We start from the raw sequence: 27,952 nt of genomic DNA on the forward strand, positions 1-27,952 counted from the left end.
CCAGAGAAACAAACCAATAGGGTGCATGAAAAAAATATTTTTTAGTATAAAGATTTACTATAAGGAATTGGCTCATGCAATTATGGAGGCCGACAAGTCTGAAGATCTGCAGGGTGAGTTGGCCACCTGGAGACCCAGGAGAGTTGAAGGTGTCATTCGAGTCTGAAGGCCAGCAGGATCGAACCCAGGAAGAGCCAATGTTTCAGTTGGAGTCTGAAGGCAGGAAAAAGCCCACAGCCTCATTTGAAAGCAGTCAGGCAGGAGGGATTCTCTCTTAGGGAAGTCAGCCTTTTTGTTCCATTAAGGCCTTCAACTGATTGGATGAGCCCCCGGCCCCCCCCTCCCCCCCACTGCATTAATCAGTCTACCACTTAAATGTTAATCTCATTCAAGGACACCCTACAAAAACACTCAGAATAATGTTTGACCAAATAACTTAGCACTCCATGGCCTAGTCAAGTTGACACATAAAAGTAACCATCACAAAAGGGTACATATTAGTTCTGTAGTGTTCTCGCCAAAAATACGTTACCTAATCTAATCATAAAAACCTTAGACAAACCCAGAATGATGAACATTTTACAAAATAACTGATCTGTATTCTTTAAAAGTATCAAGGTTATTGAAAGACAAGGAAAGACTGAGCAGTTTTCAGAGGTTGAGAAGACTAAGGAGACACGACAACTAATGCATTGTGAGATCCTAGATTGGATCCAGGAACAGAAAAGGACATTAGTTGAAAAACTAATAAAATTTGAATGAAGTCTATAGTGCAGTTAATGGTATTATATTACCGTTAATTTCTTAATTTTGAGAAATGTACTGTGGTTATGTAAGGGTGAAATTCGGTAAATCAATAACGTAATTAGACTTAGGTTGTTTGCAGTTTGACTAACCACAATGGCTTGATATCTAGCCAGTTGGCAGTTTGATCCACCCAGACATTCAGCTCTTTTCTCTGATACTGAGCTCTTTTCTCTTTGTTTCTCCCTCACTGATTAACTAAAGACCTCTGTTTTGTTCCCTTTCTGAAGACTACCATGCCTCATTAATCCATTTAATTAACAAAATCCTAACCTGGAAAGGGCAATTTCTTAATCCTCAGCACTCAGACACTGAAACACACATAAAGCCTCAGGCCGCAGTGGCCGAGTCTGAGTCCAGAGTCCTCAGGTAACATTTTAAAACAGTCCAGACCTCAGGAAGTGATGTCAGCCCTTGGACCTGCCTGACCGAGTCCCCCTTTCCTTTGTCCTTCATCTTATGTCCCTATAAAACCTTCTGCTTGTTCTAGGAACAAAGAGCTGGCCTTTGAACAGAGAAGTTCGCCATCCTCCTGGAATACCTGTATTCTGAACAAACCTGCTTTTCTTTCCCATAACCATGTCTCTTGATTTTTAACCTTTTTCCAGTGGCCACTGCCCGACCTTAGCTCCGTATCAGTTATGTAAGATGTTAGTATTAGCAGAAGCTAATTGAAGAACATACCGCAACTCTGCTATTTTTGTGACTTTTCTGTGAGTCTAAAATTATTTCAAAATAAAATATTTTTAAAAAAGCTTCCTGCCACTGGGTATTCTGAGGATATTTTAATAACAAGATATTTTTATATTCTTTAAATGTATAACTGTTATATGTGTGTATACACAAACAATTTTGTATCTACCATTCAACATTTCCACAAATGCTAAATTCTGTCAATTTTGTTTGCAAGCACCTTTAAGAAACCCTAAGACTTCTGTTCTTCTGCTCCCCGCCCCCCCATATTGTGTATTCCTTCCTGGCTAAACCATCTTTTTGTAAACATTCACAGCTCCACCTCCTGCTGTTCCAAGGGGTTTTTATCTCAGAGGTAATGATTCACGTGATACAGTAGGCAGAGCAGAGAGCATTGGGCAGGAAGTCGGGAGACCTGGTGCCAGCCAGCGTTCCTAGTTGGGTTCTGTTACCAAGTGTTCTTCCAGTTTTACTGTTCTGAGACCAATAGCAAATTTGGGCTGAATATTCTAGGTAGTAGTTGATGTGTGGTTTCAAATGATTATGTATATTATTATTTTTAGGTTTCCCAAGGTTTTTGTTTTTGTTTTTTTCTTCTCTACATATATGTTTTTTCTCTTGCCCCAAAGTCTTTGGGTTCTGTAGCAGACTTCACAATTTACAGACTTTACATTGGCATTTCCCATAGACTCTTTCCTTTTAGCAATTTGAGGCAGTCAAAGTTTTCCTTTTTTCCCTTTTGATCAGGAGGAAGGTTTCCTCGGTCTTATTTTCTCTGTGAAACTGTATGTAGCCCTTCTTACAATAGCCCCTAAAACCGTCTCCTGGCTTCCACTTGGTGGGCTTCCCCACATTCAGGCTTGAATGGGCTGAGCTGTAACACAGTCCCTGGCTGGCACCCCCTCCTGCCCTTTCAGAATGGCACCAGAGCTCTGGGCCAGGGGCCCTCTGCCTGCTGGCATCACTCATGCCAGCAGGAGTGTGACAGAGGCAGGGAGCTGGCAGGATGCACAGTTAAGCAGTAACTGACACTCTTGGCAACAAATGATATACCACGTTTTTGTTAGTTTTGCCCAGGTAGTATTTTCCCTTGTATTTCCACTATTTGGGCAGTGGGCTTAGATCCCAGGTTAAGACTCAAATGATGGAGAAGTTGGCTGATAATGGGAAACACCTAAGGGATCGAGCATGGACGGCTTGCTTGTCCTCACCAGAAAAGACAGTTTGGTTAAGTTCAGCATATTGGACGATTGTAATGTATTCCTTGGTCTCTGTGGAATTATACAGTAGAATTTATTTTTAAAAAATCACCTCCAGCCCCGTTTGGTGGGCTTTTTATTGTTTTATATTTTTAAAGTTGAGATATAATTGACATATAACATTGTGTAAGTTTGGGGTGTACGACTTGTTGACTTGATATATGTGTATATTGCAATATGATTATGACCGTAGGGTCATCAATCTCCAGGTCATTTGCATTGGTCTGTTAACTCGCATTCTCACCTACAGCCATTTCCCCACCTCTTGTCTATGCATTGTCAGGAGATATTTAATTTTCTCAGCTTGGCACTCAAGAACAGCAAAATGGGAGAATGTCTGTAGAGTACAGCATGTAGAACCATGCCTGGCATGTAGTAAACACTGTGTTAGAATTTGTTAAATAAAAATAAGAATTACCCATACTTTCAAAGAGCTTGCCATTTAGTTGGAAAGATAAAATGAACTAATGAAAAACAACCCAATAACAACTAGTGATTCTTCCCATTTTATGGTTCAAGAAATTGAGGCTAATCCGCATGAGAGGCCTTAACGTCCTATAAGGTCATCGGGGTAAAAGTGAGATTTGAACACAGGGCTGCCTGGGCTAAAAGCTACTGTTGGCCATCAGATAGAGCGGACAAAGAAAGCTTTGAAAGGAGGCTGGAGCTGGATCTCGGAGGATGAATAGAATTTATGATGGAGAGAAGTGGAGAGCACGTATAGGTTTTAGTGGGCAGGGAAAGGGGTGAGCACAGCATGAGCAAAGGTGTAGCGGTGGGAAGAATAAAGTGTGCTGAGGAAAAGGGGGTGTTCCCCAGGTTTGCGAGGGTGAGGGAGGAATGAGAGATACAGCTAGAACATGGCTTGGAGTCACAGTATATAATGAACCCAGAATTCCAAGTTGAGTTTGGGCTTTATTTCATAACCCATTTCGTAAACTGCTGAAGGTATTTGTGAAAGGGAGTGATATAAAGAAAGAGTGTCATAGCGATTTAAGTTCAGGGGTATGGAATGGACTGGAGAACCAGAGGGTCTATCATCATGAGAGCTAATGTTTATTGAGTCACCCAGATGTGGTGCTACGCGCTTTACATGCATTATGCCATTTAATTCTAACAATAGCCCTAAGAAATGGGCACCGTTAGTATAACCCCCATTTTCCAGATGGAAAAACTGAGGCTTTGAGAGGTTAAGTAATGACCAGGCTCCCACAGTGAATGCCAGGATGTGAACTAGGTGGACCAGTTTCACGTATGCAGCCTCTGTATGTGACAGCACCTGACAGTGGCCCAGGAGACACACTTGGGGCAATTTTAATAGGTCAGATGAAATAGTCCTGGTGACAAGGCCTGGACTAGGCCAGTAGTAGTGGAAAAAGAGAGGGGAGCAGCGGTGTGAAATATCCTTGTCTGGAAGCTTGATCTGAGGGCTGGGCCAGTGATTTTATAGCTTCTCTTTCTGGAGTGTTTTCTGTGGAAGCTGGTGCTCAGTAGTGTAAACCTTGCTAAGACCATGTGGGCATCAGGGAAAACCTCGCCTCCAAACTTCTGAAGTAGCTTAGGCTTCTCGTTTTTCCTGAGGAAATGTATTAATTTAATAAAGTAAGTGCCGATGTCGGCTATGCCTGGTTTGGGTTACTTTTGAGATATTTTAAGCAAACTTCCAGGGTTCTCAAGCTTCTCAGGCTTTAATCACTAGAGCTGGTGATAAAGAGATGCCTCCAAAGGTCTGTGGGTGATCGGTTATCTCTTTTGTCCATGAACCCCGCTCCCTCATCTGCTTATCTTGATATGTTCTCAGTTACTGCCTTGGTTTTGCTATTGTATGGGTTGGTATATCACAGAATTAATGCTTTACTTTTGTTTCTAATTTTTTTAAGAAAAAGGGGGTGCATGCATTTTTACTCTGCAAAGCTTTTGATGCACAGTTAAATGAGCATATAAATGAGTGTGCTGAATTGTGAGCATGTGGGGTGGCGCAGGCCAGCCCAGTGACCTCTCTGCTCTGTCTGCTGCAGGTGATAAGAAGTATATCATGGGGCCCAAGCTTTCCACTCTCGACGCTACTGTCTTTGGACACTTGGCACAGGCAATGTGGACCTTACCTGGGACGAGACCTGAGCGGCTGATCAAAGGCAAGCCCCATGAACCTCTTCAGGTTTTGAGAGTTGCTGGGAGGGCGAAGGGTGAGGATAATACAATGGAGACTTCTAGGCTGATGCTTGTGAGCTTGATGGTGTCTGTAGAGACACCAGGCTGTGGTGTCTGGGTCCAGGATCAGTTTTCTGTGCTCAGGGTATGTACCGGTGGAAGGGAGACCGGGCTTCTCACCTGCCATCTTGCTCAGACTGTGTTCTCAGCAAAGCTGACACAAATCTTGCCATGTTCTACACCAGGGCTTCACTTCCAGCTCCTTATATAGTAAATTAACACTTGTTGCTGAAACAGGACGTGGATTCTACCTAGTGCCCTTGTTTGGTTGGTCTTTGTACATTTCCTTTGGACAGTGATGGCTCACCACGCTCTGGTACATCCCATGTTGCAGCAATCGCAGTGGGGAGGGGCTGGTGGACACACACCCATCTCAGTTGCTCTTCTATCTTAACTGGTCTTGGATATTTCCCATCTGGGTATAAGTACATATGAAAGGAGTTCAAAGCACTCCTTTCTCCTATGTCAGTGGAGGGTCTGTGGTCGTACTTTCAGAGTAGTAGAGGTGGGAATTTCAAATTTGTGGGAAAATGAGGAAAGTGTTAATAAATGCTTTGTAAGTCTGGTTCTATGCCAAATATTATTAATATTATTATTGGTACATTTTGACCAAAACAACATAATCGTGTATATTTGTTGTATGGTCTTAGCTGTAAGGCCTGTCAGAATTCTAGGCTGGAGAGGTAGCAGTAGGTATGAATGGGAGCAGAGCTAGAGGGTAAATATACGTGTGGGCTGGGGGTGGGAGTGGTAGTCAGGAGTAAAATTCATGTTGGCAAGGGGGCAGGGAAAGGCCGCTGAACGTGTTTGATGTGAGGGACCGGATCTTGGGGAAGGGATGTGTGAATGTGGTGGGAGTGGAGTAGTGGGCTATACAAGGCAGCTGAAGCCTCCAGAGAGGCTTCCCCTGCGTTGGTGGGTGGGAACTGTTTGCAGTCATCTCTAATTTGAAGCAGTAACTAATCAGGTGCTTGGGGGCTGGGGATGTGGGGTCAAGGTTCAATATTTAGGTTTAGGGAAGGGGATTAGTAAGAGTTAATCAAGGTGTTTATGTCCCAGCTGGGCTGGCTGGGGCTGTAAATGAGATCACCAGTGACTAGTATATAGAATACTCTTATTAACATTGGATGGAAGGAAGGATGAAAGGACCCAAGCAGGCAGAATCATACGTGAAACAGGCAGGAGAGTAGTCATATGTGGTGATCATGGGTGGGTGGGTAGGTTGGTTGGTGAAGTCTGTTGCTCTGTGTGTGTGTGTATGTATGTATGTGTGTGTGCACGTGCACACATGCGTGCATGCCCAGAAGTTCAGACTAGGCCAAGGGTAGCAGGAGTCACTCTCCAAGTCCTTCCATTGGTATCACTGGGGCTCCAGATACATTACTGGACTTGGTTGGAATGGATCAGGCATTGAGTCAGAGTCTTCCGGGACTTGAGCTGAGTGGGGTTAGGTTAGGGAAAGTATGGGTTGATGCTTAATTTCCTAAATGATCGGCATGAAGGTGTCCCTTGTCTTGTGATGTGTTGGAACTTACCTAAATTAAATGTTATCGTATTGGGGATGTTTATAGCATGTAAAATATTAGTTTCCCCTTGTATTAATCAGCTTTTCCGTGGTGGTCTAAAATACATTGATTCTTTTTAGTTCATGTAGGAGTGTGTTTTATATTTACTCTCTCTCTGTACTTCCTACTTCCTTCCTCTATTTCCCTACCACGCCACCCTTACACACCAACGAGCCCTCCCCCCACATCTACTTACATACTTCTATACGCACGCACCCCATGTATACTCACTTGTATACATACACTTAACACTTCCATGCAAACACACACACACACACACACACACACACACACCCTATGCATATACATGCACATCTATTGAGATCATCTGTTATTTAGTCAGCATTTAGGTATCCATCATCAGTAGAACTCTCAGATTCTGTATTATCCCTTCTTGTAGAAAGGAAGCATCATTTGTTAATTTATTTATGACTTGGCCCTTTCCTCCATTACTTTCTAGAAGGACTTGAGGCATTTAGTGTTCTTTTTGAAGAAATGATCAGCCTTTTGGAGGGTTGGTTTTGAGTTCAACCCAGGAGACACACACATTTGGGGGAATCTGACACTATCATCTCCAGGGGACTTCTGGCACATAGTTGCATGCACTTTGATTCTTAAAACAAGTTAGTGGCTTCCAGCTCTCCCAGGGGACTGATGTAGCATGAATCATTTAAGTGCACAGAGAGTCTCAAAGTCTCATTTTAGTCATTATTTCTAAGCCTCTCCCAAACTTTTTGATCAGAGCTGCTAATATGCCGGCACACTACTAATTTTATCTCAGTTTCTTTCTCTGCCATTGTCTTTTCTGTGATGGAAACTTTCCCAAGAAGTAACAAGAGAAGGGAGATGTAGAACCAACCAAGAGCCTGGATAACTTAGAACTGGCTCAAACACAGGAGTGTGAATGTCTTGGATGAGGCATTTTTCTGCCTCAGGTTTGGAACAGCCACATGTATGAGTGATTCTAGATATTACTGAAAATATCTGGCCACACAGGCTACTTCTGTAGCTAGAATAGTGAGAAATTTTCCTTAATTTAACTGAGTAGAAGGACAGACTATGAATATTCAGCAATTCTTAAAATATTTATAAGTATGTGTTTGTTTATATGTCTATATCTCTGTAGATATAGATATAAGAAATACTTCCTTACTGGAGAAAATTTAGAAAAGATAGCAAAGTTAAAAAAATTAAAAATAACTTGTGACCCCATCACCCACAGCGAACTACTGTTAATATTGTGGTATGTATCCTCAGCTTTTATCAAGTACATATATGTATATATTTTTAAAAAGTGGGATCATGGGCCAGCCCGCTGGCTCAAGTGGTTGGAGTGTCGCGCTCCTAAAGCAGAGGTCGCCAGCTCGATTCCCACATGGGCCAGTGAGCTGCGCCCTCTACAGATACGATTGTGAACAACAGCTCTCCCTGGAGCTGGGCCATCATGGGCTGCTGTGAGCAGCCCACCCTGGACCGACTGCCTCAGCCAGGGGTGAGCTCAAGGCTCATAATACCAGCATGGGCCAGGGAGCTGTGTCCTACACAACTGGACTGAGAAACAATGGCTTGAACCAGAGTGGGCGGGGAGGGGGGAGGCAGAAGAAGGAAAAAAAAAAGTGAGTGATGCTGATCCAATTATAACCTGCAGTTTTTAAATTAACTATATCTTATCGCCATTTCCCTTGTCATTACATATTCTTGAAAACAACATATTTAGTAGTTGTATAATATCCTATCCTATGGCTACGTTGTAATTTATGTGATTAATCTTTTTCTGGACTTGTAGGTTGTTTCAAATAATTTTTACTAATATTCTACAGCGAATATTCTGTAAATATATATTCCTGCGCATTGCTGGTTATTTTCCTTAAGCTATGGCTAAATTGCTTTCTAGAAAGACTATAGTAGTTTATATTCTCATAAATGTCTGGAAGCACCTCAAATTTTGTTCCTTAATTAGGGTTGAATATAATTTATTTTGAAATTTTTGCCATTTTTTACTGTCAAAAAAGAATCTCAGTTTTATTATCAGCAACACTCTTAATGAGGGATCACATTTGATATTTTGATCAGAGTATCCTTATTAGAGAATTGCATGTGGACCTGGGCACGCTTTAAAACAGATGTGGGGGAAAAAAACAAAAATACAAAAAGACAGACATGGAGAACTGGAGAGCCGAGAAAAGTGAAACTGAAGCAACAAAAGGGGTCCTCTTAGTGCATCTGCTCGTCCTGTGAAGCCACATCAACACCACACAACCTAACATTGTTTTTCTGAATTTGCAAGAAACACAGTCTTCTGTGTTCTAAGAAAATCCTCGATCAGCCACTCTTTTACCAACATTTATTTATTGCACTTGGATGTCTTTTTTGCTTATTATTTGACAGATTACAAGGTGGAAAAAATGCTGGCTATCCTTGAGAAACATGTAAGTATGTACTGACCTTCATCCCCCCTCTTAGGTTCTCCATCCGGAGGTGTTCGGGAAGAGGTTGTCGTGAGGGTATTCAGGTCTCAGCGAAGGGCTGGCTCAAATGACCTTTGTGGGTCTTTAGATTTTGAAATACATAAATTAGTGTCCGTTAGTTTCAAAGACGCGAGGAGAAGGGGGTGTCCTCATTACAGCATTCAAGTTTGCGAGGGACTTTTCTGAGAGGATATACTCAGTGCCCTCCCTGCCTGTGTGACAGAATGCTAAAGGGACCGATCAAGAGCACAGCTAGCAACTCGCACAGGTCTGGGACAGGTAGTTGCTGAGGAAATAACCTGTGGACCAAATGAGTGTGTGGGCACCTGCTCCATGGTTTCCGTGGTTAATGAGCAAGGGCTGGGCAGGTGGTGCTGGGAGATGCTGGTAGGCTTCTCCCTCACCTGAATTCCTGCCATGCATGATTGGCAGCTGGGAGAAACTGACTACATACTGGGTTCTGGGTTTGGGTGATAATGTTTTCGGTGTCAAGTTGTACAGAAAGGTTTTGAATATTAGAGAAGTTGGAGTCACACGGGAAAATAAAACAGCTAATTTTTTCACAGAGCAGTGGGGATATTTCCATTTGAGAAACTCCAAGAGGAAAGCTCTTTATTCTGTCTAGGAGTGTCCTCTGGGTAGAGGGCCATTTATTTGGCTGTCTGATAAATATCCTCTCAGGTTATCTGAGAATATCGCTAATCACTCATTAGTAATTTACTAATTAATTTTATTGGATTTTTAAATTAAAGTAAAACATGATTGTCACAATAAAATTTTTTCTTTTAATTTTTTATTGGGGACTATTGGGGAACAGTGTGTTTCTTCAGGGCCTATCAGCTCCAAGTTGTTGTCCTACAATCTAGTTGTGGAGGGTGCAGCTCAGCTCCAAGTCCAGTTGCTGTTTTCAATCTTTAGTTGCAGAGGGTGCAGCCCACCATCCCATGCAGGAATTGAACCGGCAACCTTATTGTTGAGAGCTCACGCTCTAACCAACTGAGCCATCTGGTTGCCCCGATTATCACAATAAATTGAATAATACAGGTGTATTTTTAAAGATTTACTGCCTCCCCCTCATCCATGATTGATACCACTCCCACGGAATAACAATATTAAGGATTTGGAGTGAATCTTACTGTGCCTTTTTTATGTACAAATTTATGTACACACATATAGCTGTTTTGGTTTGTTTTTACTATTTTTATATTAACCAATGGAATTATATTATACCATTGCTTTAACTTGTTTTTTTCACTTAATAGACTATCATGTCTTTTTAACAGCTGCACAATATTCTATAGAATTGATACACCATAATTTATTCAATCAGACCGTTTCCATCTTCTTTTTTTTAATTGACACATAATTCTGCACTCAACATCCATATACATGTATCTTTACATACTGATGCTTTTATTATAGTAGAATAGAGTACTAAAAGTGGTCTGATATGTACATTTAAAATTTCAGTAGGTAATATCAGATTGCTTTCCAAAAAAGTTATAGTAATACTTCTACTAGCCATGTAGTACAGTCTCTGACCCTCCACATGGGATGTTATCAGACTTTAATTTTTACCAGATGGATGGATGAAATTGTTATCTGATTGTTGAATATGCTTGAAAAATGCAGTTTTTCTATTTCACAAAGTTTACATCTTCAGTATAGGCATTTATGTTAACAAGCCTCTCTCTCTCTCTCTCTCTCTCTCTCTCTCTCTCTCTCTCTCTCTCTCACACACACACACACACACACACACTACACACAACCTGTTTCTACTGCCAACTTTTTTTTCTATTCTTTTGGCTGATAGCATGTTGAATGGTCTGCTAATGGAGGATCTAAGCACAGGAAGGACTGGCGAAGCCAGATAAAGATAGAACTCAATTATAGATTTTCACTCTTTGTTTCACTTTTTTTTTAATCAAGGGCAGGATATGAGGATGGGTATGTGAGCGCCCAGTCCTTGCTTATCAAAGCAAACCCTTTCTTGACTGCATGATAGAATGATCACTTCTTTCATGACAACTCATTATCTTTGAGGGGCAGCATCTCATAATCCTTTGAGACCCCAGAAAGAATTACAGAAAAATATTGTGTGACAGGTGGTGTGAAGCTGTTAATTCCCAGGCCAGGCTGTCAACTCCCCAGTCTAGAGAGGCAGAATAGAGTCGTGATGAAGGGCATGGAGCCTGGAGACTGCTTGTGTTTAAATCCTGGCTCTGCCACTAACTAGAACTTGACCTCAGTCAAGTTAATTAACCTCTCTGTTACAGTTTTCCCATTACAGATGGGAATAACAATGTCTCCTGCCTCGTATACGAGCTGTACAAGGACTAATAGAGTTAATATGAATTCAGCAGATGAATAAAGCACTTCAAACAGTGCCTCGTACACAGTAAGACCTATATATGTGTTTGCTGTTGTTATTAATAATTTGTATTGTTGCACGCAAAAGTGGTATTGACACAGTCACAAAGGGGGCAGCCTTCCTGGAAGAAATGTGAAGAAACAGGCTGTAGAAAGACCAGCCACAAAAGAAGTGGATAGAGTCATAAATGGTGCAGATCCCGTGGCTCTTGCGAAGGAGACTTTCTCAGTGCTCCTAGGGAGCAGCTTGTAGGGAATGGATGTGATTAAGGCAAACAGGGCTGGGCCTAGGGCCTGCTGTGAAGTGACCATAATTCATCTTTGATGTCTTCCTTTAAGATGTTCCTCAAGATTTTCATTATATGTTGTTAAGTGGAATAAAGTAGAATAGGAAACAGAATATATAGTAAATTTTATACAGCAAATGTAAATATATGTAAATATACATATAAATATATAAAAAATATAAAATTACATATGAAAGAATTTTATATGTAAATGAAAATGTTATGGAGAATGGGATTATTGGTGATTCTTTTATTTTTTGCTTATCTGTATTTTCTAATTTTCTACAACAAAACATGGATTACCTACATAATAAGTGAATGTTTATATAACTTTTAAAAAATAAACATCCAAAGAATATTTTTAGGGCAATGAAGTCTTATAAGAGATAGTGACAAATTATATATTTATAAGCAATATTGCCATCTGGTGGATTAAAGGCAAAAACTCAACCTTTTTCCTCGTTTTTCATTTGATACTGGGAAATGAAAGCCTAATACTGTGTCATGTTTTAGATAAATGCCTGGATGATTTTAAGAACTTAACCAAAGTGTTTCTTTGATTCACATGAAAAAGAAGTAATCCAGTCACTGAGTGGAAACCCAATCGTGGGTGCAGCTGTGGAATTTAATTTGAAAAATTAAAAAATATCTGTTTTAGTGAATGTGTTTGTGGGCACACTCATCCATGAAGACAATTCTGAGTTATCCATTTTATGGATTATTCAGAGTAAAACTTTCCATCCTAACATAACATTTGTCAAACACTTGGCATAGTACTCAGCCTGTAATAACACTACAAATATTTGTGGAATGAATGATTACTTCTGGCTGACTTCATCCAACTGACAGTTGGTGTATTTTCACGGACTATAAATTAATTTAAATACGAGCCAGTTGAAGCACTCGTTCTCTTGATATGCAAACATAAATTAATAAAATGGTTCACAAAGCCAAATGACGGTAGTTTAGTTGCCATTTTGGATAAACGACCCCCACCCCCAACTTCTCATCATCATAGGATTCACTCCTAAATTGCATTCAGCCCACTCACTGAATTGAGCTTTTCCCACTCACCTTTCTTACTATGTGTATAAAAATCTAAATATTTTGACAGTACCTCTGTGGCAAAACATTGTTAATGTCTACCCCGCCCTATTCTTCCAGATTTCCCAGAAAGCCAAGTGGCGGGGACATTGTTGGCCTTGAGAACTAACCCTCGCTGTCCTTCCCACACTGCAGGTGAGCTGATCAACCTTGCCATGTACTGTGAGAGGATAAGGAGGAAATTCTGGCCCGAGTGGCACCACGACGATGACAATACCATCTATGAGTCTGAGGAGAGCAGTGAAGGCAGCAAAACCCACACACCCCTGCTGGACTTCAGCTTTTACTCAAGGACAGAGACCTTTGAAGACGAGGGAGCAGAGAACAGTTTTTCCAGAACCCCAGACACGGATTTCACTGGACACTCACTCTTTGATTCTGACGTGGATATGGATGACTGCACAGACCATGAGCAGTGCAAGTGACGTTCAGGCTCGCTGTCCCTCTTCTGCTGGAGCTGCCACTCCCTGGGGTCAGTCCAGTTTCCCAGGTAGAAGTCCATCCAAGCTGGGAAGAGATCTTCGTGCTTGGCACAGTTCTCACAAGCTAACTGGACTATTGCAGCCTTATTTCTTTTTTGTACAAACAAAACAGAACCATTCAGATGGCTCCATTTAAGACAAACAGGCAAAAAAAAAAAGTCAGCATGGTTCCTGAAATCCATTTTTGTTTTCATTAGAAAACTAATATTGTGAGGTAGACGAGGTGCAAGAGTGGGTTTTCTTCAGATTGTTTATATTGATCCTCTTCAACCTGAGGGCTTAGTTGCGAGATGACTTCTTAAACCTTCTTCATCCACCAGGGTTTGAAGTGATGAGAGATGTTATCAGAAGAAATGTAGGAGATAAATGTTCTGTGGTGGCTGCTTGTACTTTGTGTGTGTATATTGTATGTTGAGATATAAGTGAAATAAAATCCATAGATATTCAGTGAACACCTACTACGTGCAAAGCACTGTGCTAGGTGCTAACCAGTATAAGTGTAAGTCTAAGCCCTGCCAGTGACTAGCTGTGTAATGTCGGGCAAGTCCCTTAATTCTTGTGTGCCTCATGTTCCCCACCTGCAAAGTGGGGATAACAATTCTCTCCACCTACCTACCTCACAGGGGTGTTGTGAGGATTCATGGAGTCACATTTGGCGCTTTAAACCTCTTGGAAGAGGTGTGACATAAACAACATTTTATTTATTGTGCTTCATATGTGTGAAGAGATTAGGGCAAGGGAATTCCACATCCGGCAGCAGCAGCCACCGTCCTTCACAAAAGCCGAGCAGATGAAACACACACAAAGGCACAGTCGGGATTCTGTCATCATTCCTCTTTGTGAACTTGCTGGAACCGAAATCTTTTGTTGAAAGAATCTTGGAAATATTTTTACAAATCATCAACAGCTACAAATGGTCTTCAATTATGTGTGTTTGCAGAAACGTCTTTCTTTCATTGCCTGAACGCACAGAGGAATGTTGTCCTTTATTGACTCCTGAGTATTACATTGCCCATGTTTGATTTACTTGGAGGGAATAAAGCTTAGCAGTGTGAAGTGCTTAATAGAGGTAAAGGGGAAAGTATTTGATTGATTTTTGTAAGCAGAAGCTTGCCAACGTGTAATGTCGTTTTGAAAACAAACCTTGCAAGAGATATTGTAAAGGTGAAGTAGGAAGAGGATCCTGTTGCTACTACCAGAGCACTTTGGGCGGTGTAGACGCTATGCAGTTTTATTAATGCAGCTTTTCTGGTGTTCTCAGCCATTGCCCAGTGAGAGGAAGGCAATGCCGAGGACAAATTTTAATGTTTCTTAAGGACCTTCCCTTCCATTCCCTCCCCGTAGGCCCCCCGCCCTACTGTTAGAGCCTATGAACTCTGTATATACTGTATTTACTAAGGCACTCTGTCTGAAGACACAGTTTTTGTTGACTTAAAACATTTTCCAGTGAAATTTGGAGTGAAGATCCTGGGGTGATGGCCGTGGATTTGGGCTAAGAGAGTCAGTATTAAGATTTACAACTGCATACAAAACTGCTTTGTTTCTGACCACAGCTGACTGACTGCGTAAGAATTGTTCATTCAAGTGATACTTCTTAAAAGACAGCAACTTCTTCTGAGAAGTTCCTGTGCTTTACTTGAAAAAGACTCTGAATATAGCTTTTGCAAAACAATCCTAAAATGCTGTGGATTCACAGTGAGATAAAGGGGGAGAGTTTTTGAGGCTGTTTACCAGTTAAGCAACTGTGCAGGGCATATAGAACAGGAAGAAATGTCAAAATATCCTAAGTTAGAAATTCTTCCTCCATGGAAAACTCCGTTGTTGGTATCTTATTAAAACCATTCATTTTTGAAAGGACTGTTTGATGCCTAATGAGAATGTGCTGGTGAAGATATGAATGGATAAGTTTGCTTTGTTTTGTCTTCAGTGTCATTTGGGAGGACTGTTTACTGCTTTTCTCTTTAGCAAGTGTGTCTCGAGGCCAGCTGGTTGTAGTTCTGTGTGACAAGGGAAGTTCCTGGCCTGAAAATGTGAATGTAACGAACAGGTGGACTGTGGACCTGTCTCCACAAAGACTGAGTTGTCCTTTCTCCTCCCGCAGCTGGAAAGAGTTGTGTTTGAAATTTTGTGTGTAATTTATCCTTACTGTGTTGCACTGAGTATGATGACTTTTCACTCCAAGAATGATTAAGTTCTGAGTCTGAAGATTCACATATATTTTTTATCGTGTTTTACTTGGAGGGCAAGTACCTGGAGAGCCAACATTCAAAGTGAAGTTGTAAAACAGTTCATTCTATTCAGGTACCTGCCACAGGGGCTCGAGTGGACATTGTCACCCAGAGTCTTGGGTACTGGCCTGACAGCTCATGACTTGGGTAACCAACATTTTGTAGGTATACCTTGATTTACAATCTGAGAGTATATTTAGGTTTTACTTTCCCAAAATGTGTTCTGGAAACAAAATGGTCAAGACAAAAATCCATGTTGTGTGGAAGACTTACGCAGTCTTCATTGGGAGGGCTTTAATTTTATGTGGTTCATTCTTTAGTTATCCAGATTTGAAGCATTCTCCAATTTGATGAACAGGTGCTACTTATTAGAAAAATTAACATCAAGAAATTAGGGGACATATTGGTCATTTGGCTCACTTGTTCAACTTCTGTGTTTCTTTTTACTGGAAGCTAACTTAATGTTGATAGATGCTTTTGGTTGGACAGAAGACCCATAGGCCACTTGTTCTTTTTTTACCTCTCATTGTGAAAATAAATTCTGCTTCTCTATCCACTTCCCTTTGCCCTTCCCGTCCCATTCATCAGGATTAATGAGCAGCAGTAGTATGCTTTGCTTTGTATATATCAGAGTAGATACAAGGACAATATAAATTTATGCAGAAGTAAACTATATTGTGAGGTTTACCAGTTTGTTGTTGTAACATAATTATGAATGGTGATACTTCCAAGGCCATGGGCTGCCCAGGAGACTGATCATAGAACAACGGAGACATACATCACAATAGCAGTCTAGTCCTCAAGTGAGCCCTGCCTGTGTGTAGTGAGGTATTAGGATATGTTTTTGTGAAACTGCTAGGGTTCAAGGAAAGGGCGTGTTAAGGATTTTAGCCTCATGGGTCTTGCCTGGATTATTTGAGAGAAAGGGTTGAACCATAGAAATGTATAGCTAGGCCATGGATTGTTCACTTCGAGAAAACCCCTGATGAGAGCCCTGAGGTCGTTATTGGCTCAGTGTGACGTACATACTTATTTGAAGGGCAGGACTAGGAACTGAGGTCTTTCCCCTTTGCCATAGATAGTTCTTGCTATTATACCACTTTTACTTGATTTCATTTTAAAATACACACACCCTGAGAGATCACTCCATGTTCCTAAAACTAACACATCCGGCCTCTCTAAGAGAGTGCTGGGAATCTTCAACTTCTGCCCGTCTACTCAGCCTGGTGGAGGCCAATTCAAGAGACTTTTCTTCAGCATCTACTCTGTGCGAGGCACTGCTAGGTTCTGTGAGTGATACCAAGATGGATATCCAAGTCACCGGTATTCCTCATGCTTTGTTATTTATCTTTTAAAGCATTCATACCCATATGCTCACTATCCACGGAACACCTAGCCTATGCCTGGCCCTGGGATCCACACTGGATTTATGGTGGTGAACACAACAGACATGGCACCCTGATGTCAGCATCCTCTTTTGGTTTTTAGACTTCTGTGATAGCCTTTTATGTGCTTGGCCACGTCCCTGATCCATTCCACCTATCATCACTAGGTTGATCTTACTAAAAAGCTCTGGCCTTCATGGGCTGCCATATTGCCTCAGAGGGAGGGTCACTCCTTGGGCCTGTAGTCTCACTTCTTTATTTACGTTGTCTCCTGGGGCTCTTTCATGTGAGCCATCCAGTGCATCTCGGGTGGTCCATTTGCTGTGGCTTAAACAAGCCTCATGGGCCCTCACTCTGTGCCTCTGCTCATGCCAGTCCCTTTCCTGAAATGCCCGCCTTTCTCCATTGACCGAACTCATACCCATCTCTCAAGGCCCAACTTCATCAGTTCTGCAAGAAGATGTCGCAGCTCATTATAATCTCCCCTTCCGCTAGACACACAGCACTCAGTCATTTCCTTCCCTGAAGGCTGCATGGGAAAGGTAAGCTTAGAAAGTGGGCCACGTGCTAAGAAGTAGTGGTTTTAAACTTTTGTGTCAGGGACTCCACTGATATTGTAAAGAAAGTTTTTTATAACCTATTCCCAGAAACATGCACATATGCAAATATATAAATTTACATGTAAATTCAGGAGATTCAGAGACCTTTTGAAATGTTCTGTGGATTCCTTTGAGAGTTCATAGACCCCAGTTGAAAAAGCCTTCTTCTAAAGTCTTTAAAAGTTGTTGCTAGTGTTCATTCTTTCTTGCCTTTAACATGTCCAGAGAGGAGAAAAATTGGAATGCGATGTGCAAGCAGAAGTATGTCTATTATTATCCACATTGAATTTCTGCTGAGTGACAGGGAAGGAAGAAGAGCTGGCTTACATTAATTGAAAGAATATCTTTGTTTTGACAGATTTGGCATTTTGAAAGTGACAGGGCTTTGTCATTGTCACCATTGTCATTTATCTTTTAGCCATCCAAAAGGTCAATTTATCAAAATCAGTTCAGGGCCAGGTAAGCTTCATTCAGCTCTGAAACCCACCACTTCTGCATGGGCAGTCTGACCAGCCTGGGGCTTAGATGGGAGAGAAAGGGCTGGGTTTTTTCTTCCAGGAAAAATGTCTGCATAAGTAGGTTTTTTTTCTATATTCATTCATTCATTCATTCATTCATTCATTCATTCATTCATTCATTCATTCATTCATAGAACAATTGTTTAGTGTATTTTCAATGAAAGGATGGTGCCTATTGTTGACAGGGAACAACTCAGGTGTTTTTTTTTTTTTTTTTTTACAGGGTGAAGTTATTTTTGTTGTTCCTGTCTATAACCCAGGGTCCTTTGTTCTCCTTTATATGCAGTGCTGTCTAAGTTGAACAAGAACAGATGGAAGTACATTTAGTGACAAATACTTCCTAGTCTAAACGCTGAACTCTGGCCACCCACCTTAACAGGTCTAGGGATCAATTGCGTGTGATTGTGGAGTGCTTAACCTTTATTCCCTTGCTTCCAGTGGTCTGGATGAAACCTGCAAAATTCGAAAGAATCCCTTTGTGGGTGGGGCAGGAGCCACCTCTTACTAGTGCCAGGAGGAAATGAGTATGTGGGAATTTTGTCATTTGAATTCCTTACCAGAAACTTAGGTTTTTAGTCCCCAACTTGAAAGAGTATCTTAAAGATATTTAAGGTTCTTTAATCTTTAAGGTAACTGGAAGCAGGAACGTATAGGCCTTGCTCCTTAGAGATGGTTACAGAGAATCCTGAAAAACAGCTTGAAGGAAAGCAACGCAGTGTTTTGGGGCTGACAGTAACCACATCAATCATTCTGGCTCTTGCTGAAGCAGGGAACTTGTCCCTAAACCAAAACTCTCCGAAACTGCTGCTGGTGGCTAGACCATGACAAATTAGGATGCTCAAATTTCAAGAGGACTGTTGTCCCCAATTGTCAAATTTGTAGACAAATAAAGGAGACTATTGCAATAGTAAAACAAATAACTTATGCATGTAGTCTAGCCAGCACCACCCCTCCCTGTTATTTCATTGGGTAATCGAGTTATCTAGAGCAAAAGATTGATACAGTCCTTTGGTGTTCTGTATACAATTGAATAATTTCAGCAATGAACCTGATGGCCGCCTCGAATGTTTTAAAATTGCTATTGTCCCTAATTAGAGCTTTAAATATTTTGAGATGATTTACTAACTGTAGAGCAATATATATTTATGGTAATAGTTAATTTTATGAAAAGCTGTATTACTAAATGTGACTAATTCACTTCCCATCCCCCATTGGCAAGCATTTTTTTGTTGTTCTTTTGTGTGGCTCTGGAATAGAGTAACTTCCATTTATTAGTAATATTTAAACTGTTTTCCTTCTTTAGTATTTTAAAAAAATTTCCCCATGGTTTTAAAAATAATAGGATTCAGCTCCTGAATTGCCATGTTAGTTAGTGTTGTCGTTGAAACAGCTAGCAGAGGGAAAATAATACAATTGTCCGCTGGAGGGCTAGAGAAGAGAAACACTTTGGATATTTACTGTCTCCTTCCTCTTAAAAACAAAAAAACCTTCTATGGACTTTTCCCTCTAACAGTTGTTTAGAATTTGAAGTGTTCTCTCATATTTGATACTATCTGCCAAGGGATCACATCTGGTTTATTAAAATATATACTATGTCCATGTAGTTATATTTTTATCGTTAATAAATTATATCTGATTTTTTTTTTGTAGCAATAAGACTCAAGACAATGCTCAAATTATCAAGGGTTCTCTGCTTCAGTAGGGGTGACATGTGTGTGTGACTCCTGTCAAAATGATTTTACCTCAGTGATCAATCTCGTGGGGCTATGCTTATTGTAAGCATGTGTTTTTCCCAATGATCTGTATCATGTGGAGTGTCTGACAGCTCAAATATTCATGAGGGTGATGAGTTCTGGATGGTGATGTTTGGGAAGATGAGGGTCTGAGTCTTTCATTTGGTGATATTTGAATTTCACTGAGTGGGAGGAGAGAAGGAAAGTAAAAGATACTGGGACTTCAAGCAACCAGGTCGTAGGCCTGGTTTAGAGGTGTGTCAGGCACACTGGAAGTTTTCTGGGTGGTGGCATCTTGCTAAAATGAAGTACAGGTTTTAAATAAAAAACAAATGTAATTTGTAGGAAGGATGGTCTGTGGATATACAAGTGGTTGGTGCAGGAAGTATTGAAGTACCGTGATCTTTGTTTTAGTTTATATGCTCGTGCTCCCGGAGTGTCTCACCTGAAGCAACACCTAGGAACCAGGGGGAAGCTGACAGTGGCCAGGCCCAGTGCACGTGCTCACTCCTGTGATTCTGGAACTTTCTCCTAGTCTCTCAAAAATGTTTGTGGCATATAGTTTCCATTTTATAAATATAAAATATACAAAGTAATGTATATTTGTTGTATAGAAATCCTTTGAGACGTTTGGAGACATCCCGAATCATTCCTATATAGGCAGCGGTCTCTAAACCTTTGTGCACATTCACCTCATCAGTAAAACTTCCTGAGCGTGCCCCTCAGCATATTTATTCATAAACACACACACACTGCTCACCCTGCTGTACTGAGGCACTATGTACATTGAAAAGCATGGCGAACAGACATTTACAAAGAATATTCTCTGTTACTCAACAGAGTTTAGAGAATGGGCAAGGGGCACGTAGGGTAGCACCTAGAAGGATGCAATTGGTTAAAGGATGTGTATGTAACATTTGTGCCAAAGTGGATGGAAAAGAGGCATAGACGCATGATTTGGGGTGAAGGTATTTCTTTTATTATTTTTTAAATTTATTTTTACTTCAAGCAGGCATTTTTGGTTAGGGGAAGAGAAGAGTGAGTAATGAGATATCACCTTTACAAGAGCTTTTTCTAATTCTCTTTTTGGTATCACTTGCTTTAGAATGGCTTGAAAATTCCTGAAAGATTTCACAGTACACTGATTGAATTCAAACAAGAAAAGAAAGGTGGGGAGAAAAACCAAATAATGCAAATGCAGGATGTATTGCCTGAGATTTTCAGCCCTGATCTGAAAAACATGTTTTGACAATTCCTGGTAATCATGATCTCACCAATTATAATGACTCTTCTATTTGTTTATGACCTCCTGTGTCCAAAAGTGTGGGAGAGGTACGGATTTATTTTCAGATATCTAAGATGGAAGGGACCACTCTCCGTATAATTGGAACCCACATTTCAGCTGCTTGGGGGCTGATGGGTGGACGCTGCCTGGAAACATTTACCTGCACCATCTGTTTTGCAAACACCAGGACTAGCATTTTGCTGAATGAGGGCCTCGACGTGGAGGCGCCATTCCAGTGTTTATTTCTGGAACTATCAGTTACTTTAGCAGTTAGTGTTAGTAGTTTATAAGCCATATTTAAACTTGTACACTTGATTGTAAGATAGGTTTGAACTGTGCACTCTTGATTACTGTATATAAATGTGGAAATTCTGTATATTTGGTCTTAATGCTGTATGTATTTGATGTGTAAATGATAACTAATGGATACGAAATAGCTGTCTGTGAATGTCTTTATTCCAATTCGTTTCCATTTTGCAAATTTTAATCTTTAAACTTTACACCCATGGGGAAAATCTGAATTTTTTGCATCTAATATACTGTTAAGTGGCGGTCTCTTAGATGATTGGGAGAATATTTTAGTTGTAAGGCTCTTGTATAATTAGAACAGAGATAATGAATTTTTTAGGCATATAACTTTCTGACAGAATTTCAAATGAATGTTTTTTAAGTAGAAGAGCAGGTCTTTGCATATGCTGTCCTACCCTTTCCTGCTTTTACTTCATGCCCAGTGTGCCTCTCAGAGCACACTGGTAGAGAGAAGAAAAGGGGAGGGAGAAAGCAGAACACATTAAGACCTTCACTGTGGTAGCAAGGCCTGATAATAGACCAAGTTCCCCTTCAATAATTATGGTCTCAATTAGTTTTTGCATCTCTTCAATCGAGTAATTACAATTCCCATTTTACAGATGAGGAGAGAGGCTTAGGGAGGTACATCAGGGCTATGTGCTATGATATGCTCAAGTAATATCTTGGGGTCAGATATTCTCAGAGAGGTTTTGGAAATACAAATCTTATTACTAAGTTTTTTCACACATATGTACATGAACCACCAAGTTTAGCTGGGCATTAAGGGCATGTCAGGATCAATACAGACATTCTGGATATTTGAAAGCCTACCTACAAATTTGACCAGCTATTCAAATATTAGCTTCTTACCGTTTAGAGCAAATTACAATAAGGCAACATCTAAAATCCCCAAATCCCTAAGCCATGGGAATATCTATTAAGTGGAAAATGAGAATACCCCCAATCGTACATTCTAGAGGTACTAGTTTGTTTTTTATCCCTTTGCACCCCCTTTCTCTCTTGACCTAATAAATCCCAATTATTCAGTTCTGCTTATTAACATAGACCCTAATTAGAAATGCTTTGGGATAAATCTATATCTATTTCAACTTCAGTTAGCTCCAGACCCTTCTAGAAATTGTGTCATGGTCCTGAACTCAAGCTTGGTGTCTGCCCCCTTAGGCAAATTTTGCTCTCCTTGCTTTCAGAAGACATTATGGGGAAGGCGCTGTTTGCCTTTCCAACCTGCTGTGCTCTCAGAAGTGTTAAGAGAAATGTTTTGCTGCCAGCTGTATGAATATTCCATGACTTGACTTTTGATATTATTGTCCTTTTTGCCTTTGGAGGAGAGGCAGAACATTTGGTCTCCTCGCTCTCTCAAGGGCTGCCCATTTTGTTTGTAGATGATGCCACTGTCAGCACCCATTAAACACTTCCCAGTTGGACTGGTTCCCATTAGCAACAGACTTTTCCTTTAAACCCTGCCAAGGTTAAAGTAGCATATCCTTTGGATGAAAGGGAACTTCAGGAAACAGAGGAGCGAGAACCAGCTTCCTTCTTCACGGTAATTACTGTGTTGCTGCCCCGTGTTTCTAAAAGTTACCTGGTCTATTTTAGTGATGGAGTTCTGGTGTGAAGACTTAGGGGGTCGTCTCGGGTAGAGGAAGTTAGGATTGGAGGTTTGCCTACCTGGGGGTATGTTTGGCCTGGGCAAACACCCTGAGTAACTCTTGCTCAGCGTGTATCCAGGTAAACCCTGATGAAAACAACATCACAGGCAGCCTTGAAAGGGAGGAGGAGAGTTGAGGGAAGGGCTGTGTGTGGAAGGGAACAGCCCCAGGCCCATTCCATTCCGCCCCTAATGTGTTCTCATGCTCTCTGTGGGAAGCCCTGCTGCTTCCTCTCCACCATCACAAGCTCCCTCCACTTCAGCAGGTGCAGTCAAAGGAAAAGGACTGCTCAGGGATGTCAAATAGTCCGGATTCACTGGTGGCACAGGCATGGGAAAGGGAGTCAGTAGGGAGGAAGGCCCCTGAGGCAGACTGTTGGGAAATCATCCCTTTGGGGGTCAGGAGGGATTTGGAGCAGGGGACTAACATGAGAAAGGAGCGAGTAAATAAGATTTATCTGACCACAGCCTAAATGCAGGACTAGTCAGAGAAGAGGTTGCAGCAGAGCAGCTGGAGCTGATCTCAGTGGCTCAGAGAGAAGCTAGAGGCATGAAATGGGGTGAGGAGGGAGAACAGCCACCAGGCACAAGGAAGCACTAAGACCCTTGGATTTGGGGAGCACAGGGTGGGGAGAGATGATGAGGAAACCCTGGGAGATTGGGGAATGTGATGATATTGCTGCCAGATGCAGGGCATGTGGAGGTGGGGAACTGGTTTTGGGGGAAAACGTTTGTTTTTAGCCACACTGAATTTGAGGAACCAGTAAGAGATGCAGGACGGGAACTGCTGAAGGGGGTAAAATGAAGCCACGGCCCCTGAAAGGATCACTGAAGCAAATAAACTAAAGAGAGAAAAATTATTAGCACCTTGTATTTGTATAATGCTTGTCCTTAAGATACAGTAATATCTCTTAGAGTCAGTAATATCTGGACCATGTCACTTAGTATCCTCATATGCAAAATGACCATTCTTGCAGGTTGATCTTTTAAGGTACCTTCCAGCTGAAATGTTTTTTCTTCCTTTCTTGAAGCTGAATACCACTACTGCTCTGTAAACACTGTTTCTACCTTCTGCTTTGTTGATTCTCCTCATGCTGGAAAGAGGAGTTTATTGACCAAATCAACTAGTAATAGCTAATATCTACATATTAATTACTATGTACCATGCCGTGTTCTTAGCAACCTACGTGTATTACCTCATTTAATCCTCACAGCAACCCTGTGAGATAGGCACCATCACTGTCACCATCATCTTCCTCACTACCACCACCTTCATTACCATCATCACCAGACTGTTTACAGATGAGAAAACTGCGGCAAAGAGAGGTTAAGTAACTTGCCCCAGATCTCTGCCAAGTAAACCGAAGAACTGCAGTTTAAATGCAAAGTCTAAGAGTTTAGCTTTTACACCACCATATACCACTAGCTCTACACTTTTAAAGGGAGAGAGGATGCAAGGAAGTGTCGTAAAAGGGACAGAGTGGACTTGGAGTGCATCTGTGGTGGGGAGAGTCAAGGCTTTGTGGGGGGGGCATTATATCTACTGCTTGGAGGCAGGTGGTATGGGTTGGTTGGGTGTGGGTACCTCATGTCTTAGCATCAGGTAAGTCAACCCCTTTCTCCGTAAAAGCAGCTTCCCCAAGTCACTGAGCAGCAGCTTTTCCTTGTGAATGGAGCCCTGGAAAACTGCATAGACAGAGCTCCGAGGATGGAACACTGGGGGAACCTCACCCCAAAACGCCTGTGGCTACATCCCCATTAAACATTTGTTTTAGTTTTTGTTGTTTTGATGGGTATTTACTCCCCAGGCAGGGCCCTCTGGCTGGCACATATAGGCTGATTCCGGGTACTGGATAACTTGAAAGGTTTAAAGCCTGTAGCAGCGGGAGGCCCAGAGGAGATGCCACAGTCCCTTTCCCCACATCGTGGTAAGCATGTCGTAGACGGTCCATAAAGATCTGTTACAGGAATGGACAGAATCTCAGGTAAAAGACAAATCAAATTGTAAAGAACTATCCCAAGTTTGAAGTTTTACCAGACAGACTGTACAAAGGCAGCCATTAAATGATTTATAGAACAAACCACAGATGACTGATATACGGGGTAGTAATTTCTGTAGGCTCAAGTGGTTTATGCAATCCTCAGGGTCCCTTGATGGAGTTAGAGCCCATAATTCATACAGCTTCCATTTTCCTGACACACACATGCCATGGATCTGAGTCCCAAACCCTGCTAATGGTTGGCACTTTAGGTTTTCTCACTGTTTCGCTGCCCAGTAAATTCTTCTGTTAGAGCCTCTAGTGTTAGGTACGTTCACTTGCCGCCTGTCTTATATTATTTCTATGTATTGCAGGAGTTTTACCTTATTAATGAGACTACATATATTAGAACTTTGTGAATAGCTTTATTTTGGGTCTTGGAAGTTTATTCCTTTTAACTATCATATCAGTCTTTACATTCCATAGGAAGCAGAGTAAGTTTAGTGATGCATTCTCTGCGTTAGTGCTGGCACGTAAGGATAGCACATGATCTCTGCACGCAAACATGGGTGAAATTCCTGGCAGGTAGAAGATAAGTCTTCTTTATTTATATTTCCTTTCTCCTACTTTTCCCTGATATAGGAATTTGAATTTATAGTAGTATGTTATTGTTTTTAACCCTCTTTCCTACATTTTTTTACATATATACAGAGGGTGCCAAAAACATACACAGATTTTTAAGAAAGGAAAACACTGTATTAAAATTGTGATACTCAATATATAACGAAAACAAAAGATGAATTCAAGTCATGTATACATATTTTTGGCACCCCCAGGTATATTCAACTACTAGTACCTTAAAAGCAGACATGTCAGATACAAATGTAACGTGACTTACTATTTTTTTTTATAACTGCTCCTACAAGGCCACTCTGTGGAGGAGTTTTTCCCCGAGTGTTGGATGAAATTTTAGGCAAGCCTCTTTGTTTATCTGCATGTGCTTAGCCAGAGAAAAGCTGGGGATCTCTTTATTCCCTCTAAACAGCTGCAGTTCTGTTATTAATATGTGCAGTCAAGTGTAATAATAAAAATTCTGACTTGCATTCAGCACTGAAGCTGTCCCCTGCTTTGCTTGGGTCTCCATCAGAAGGAAGGCCTGGTACTTCTATTTTCTTGCTTGTATCAGATTCTTCTGCCTCCGCACTCCTTTCCCACCCTGTACACTCATTGGGCTAGCTGCAGCTTCTAATCCTTCTCAGGTGAGAGCAGAGGCAGGGAGAGGAGTTTAGAGGGCATGTCTATCTCGTCTGCCACCCAAACGATTGGAGATACTTGCAGATATTCAAAGATGACTCTCTGTGCGCATTCCCACAGACTTTTGGGAGACCTCCATAGTGCTGGGGGTCTTTCACCTGGCAGTTCCCATGACACAGGCAAATGCATCTCCTCTGGCCAACCGTTTATGACTGCATTGCCCCTTGGTTGGCATTCTAGCACTCTTCCAAAAGTCCTCTTGGGCAGTCTCTTTAAGATGGTGCCATTATCTCTGTTTCTCTTTATGTGGAAATGTAGACCTTGGCACTAAAATGTCAAGCTCTCCCCCATGCTCTATTCACTAAGCATGAGGGAACTGGAAACTTCCCCTGCCTCTCACTCTCTGCCAGATCCGCTTATGTGGTCTAAGACCCCGCTGCAGAGAGTGGGATTGGTTGGTACCTATTGTCATGGAGACTCAAGAGAAGGCACAGTCCCAACTTTACATCCTGTAAAATGTAGCATATACATGTGAATGAGAACCAAATCATTTTTAAGGTGGCCTTGGTGGTCATGAGTCTGTGGAAAGCCACTGAAATGAGCAAGACTCTGGTGTCTCTTCTCAGGCTGGCTGTGGGAGGCTCTTATCACGAGGATTCTGCTCCAAGCATCTCTACCTTTTCTGTTCCTTTTCATGGGCTCCTATGTCTTCCTTTATCATTGCAAAATTACAGAATGAAAAATTCTCTGTTAGTTCAACTAGCTGGTTAACCTTGCCCTCTATTCTGTCTCTGAAGTAGGAGATTCTGAAGTGCTCTGAAGATAACCCCTTAGCATGGAGGGATATTTCCAAATGTCCTTTTTTTCAGTAACCTAGAATGAAACACACACATATATAAAAGTCAATCATATAATTGATCAACATATATATTGCTCACCTTGTGTTCTGTGGTAGTGATTTGGAGGGACTAAATAAGACCATTTTTTAGAAATATGGGAATATGAAATTATGTGTATGTGAAGAGATATCTGGCAAATGGGCCAGGTGATGAGCAAGGCCTGCATGGGAGACTGACTAGTTCCAGGAGGCCTTGGCCTATGGAAAGCAAGTGGAATTTGGTGGGAAAGATTAGTTATTAAAGCTTCTCATCTAAAACTGAAGGGTAAATTGCTCCTATAGTTTTATTCCCATATTGTGATTCAGGGAAGTTATGATTTGTTTGAGTTAGGCCTGCGTTTAAGATTAGGGTTAACCTAAGACATGAAAATAATGCTGTAAATCCATGCTTTGAAAGTCTGAGTGCTCTGTGCTTATGTGCCTCTGACATGCTATCACCCCCTGGACATGCAAATTGCAGAAGCAGTAACCAGGAACAAAAACCAGTCTTAGGTGCTGAATTTGTTTTAAAAAAGGAGTGATAACTTTTTGACGTGGTAAAATGATAACTGATGAATTACAATCATGCAATAGGCAGAAAAGATTATAGATGCTGATGAGTTCCAAGTAAGTGAGGCCCAAGTGTGTGGACAACAGTGATCACTGATGGCCCTAGGAAAATGAGGACATGAGCTTCTTCTGGATGAATGGGTAGGTGTTAGGGAAGAAACAACAGAAAGTGGGTCCCATTCGATTGTGGGTCTTTGAAAGCAGTACTTTATTTTATCATCCTTTCATTTTCATCACATCTAGCACAGAGCGGGGCAGAAAATGTGTGACCTATAAATGTTAATAATGAACTGTACGTATGCTGGAAATCGTGAACTGACTGCT

At 41.3% G+C, this 27,952-nt stretch overlaps 1 protein-coding gene across 3 annotated transcripts in view; it reads left to right on the forward strand.

Moving 5' to 3' along the window:
* FAXC (failed axon connections homolog, metaxin like GST domain containing) overlaps window positions 1-21,427 on the forward strand; it is a 74,255-nt gene extending 52,828 nt beyond the window's left edge. For all 3 annotated transcript variants that reach the window (XM_019743398.3, XM_019743397.3, XM_019743400.3), the window contains 2 exons: window positions 4,775-4,891; window positions 12,897-21,427. In XM_019743398.3, the coding sequence (XP_019598957.1) occupies window positions 4,775-4,891; window positions 12,897-13,186 (407 nt within the window). In that variant the 3' untranslated portion in view covers window positions 13,187-21,427. The remainder of the gene's footprint in view (window positions 1-4,774; window positions 4,892-12,896) is intronic.
* Window positions 21,428-27,952: the final 6,525 nt, after the last annotated feature.

This window comes from Rhinolophus sinicus, chromosome 2 (genome assembly GCF_057876585.1).
Source record: "Rhinolophus sinicus isolate RSI-liver-muscle chromosome 2, RSI-T2T, whole genome shotgun sequence".
NCBI classification, from domain to species: domain Eukaryota; kingdom Metazoa; phylum Chordata; class Mammalia; order Chiroptera; family Rhinolophidae; genus Rhinolophus; species Rhinolophus sinicus.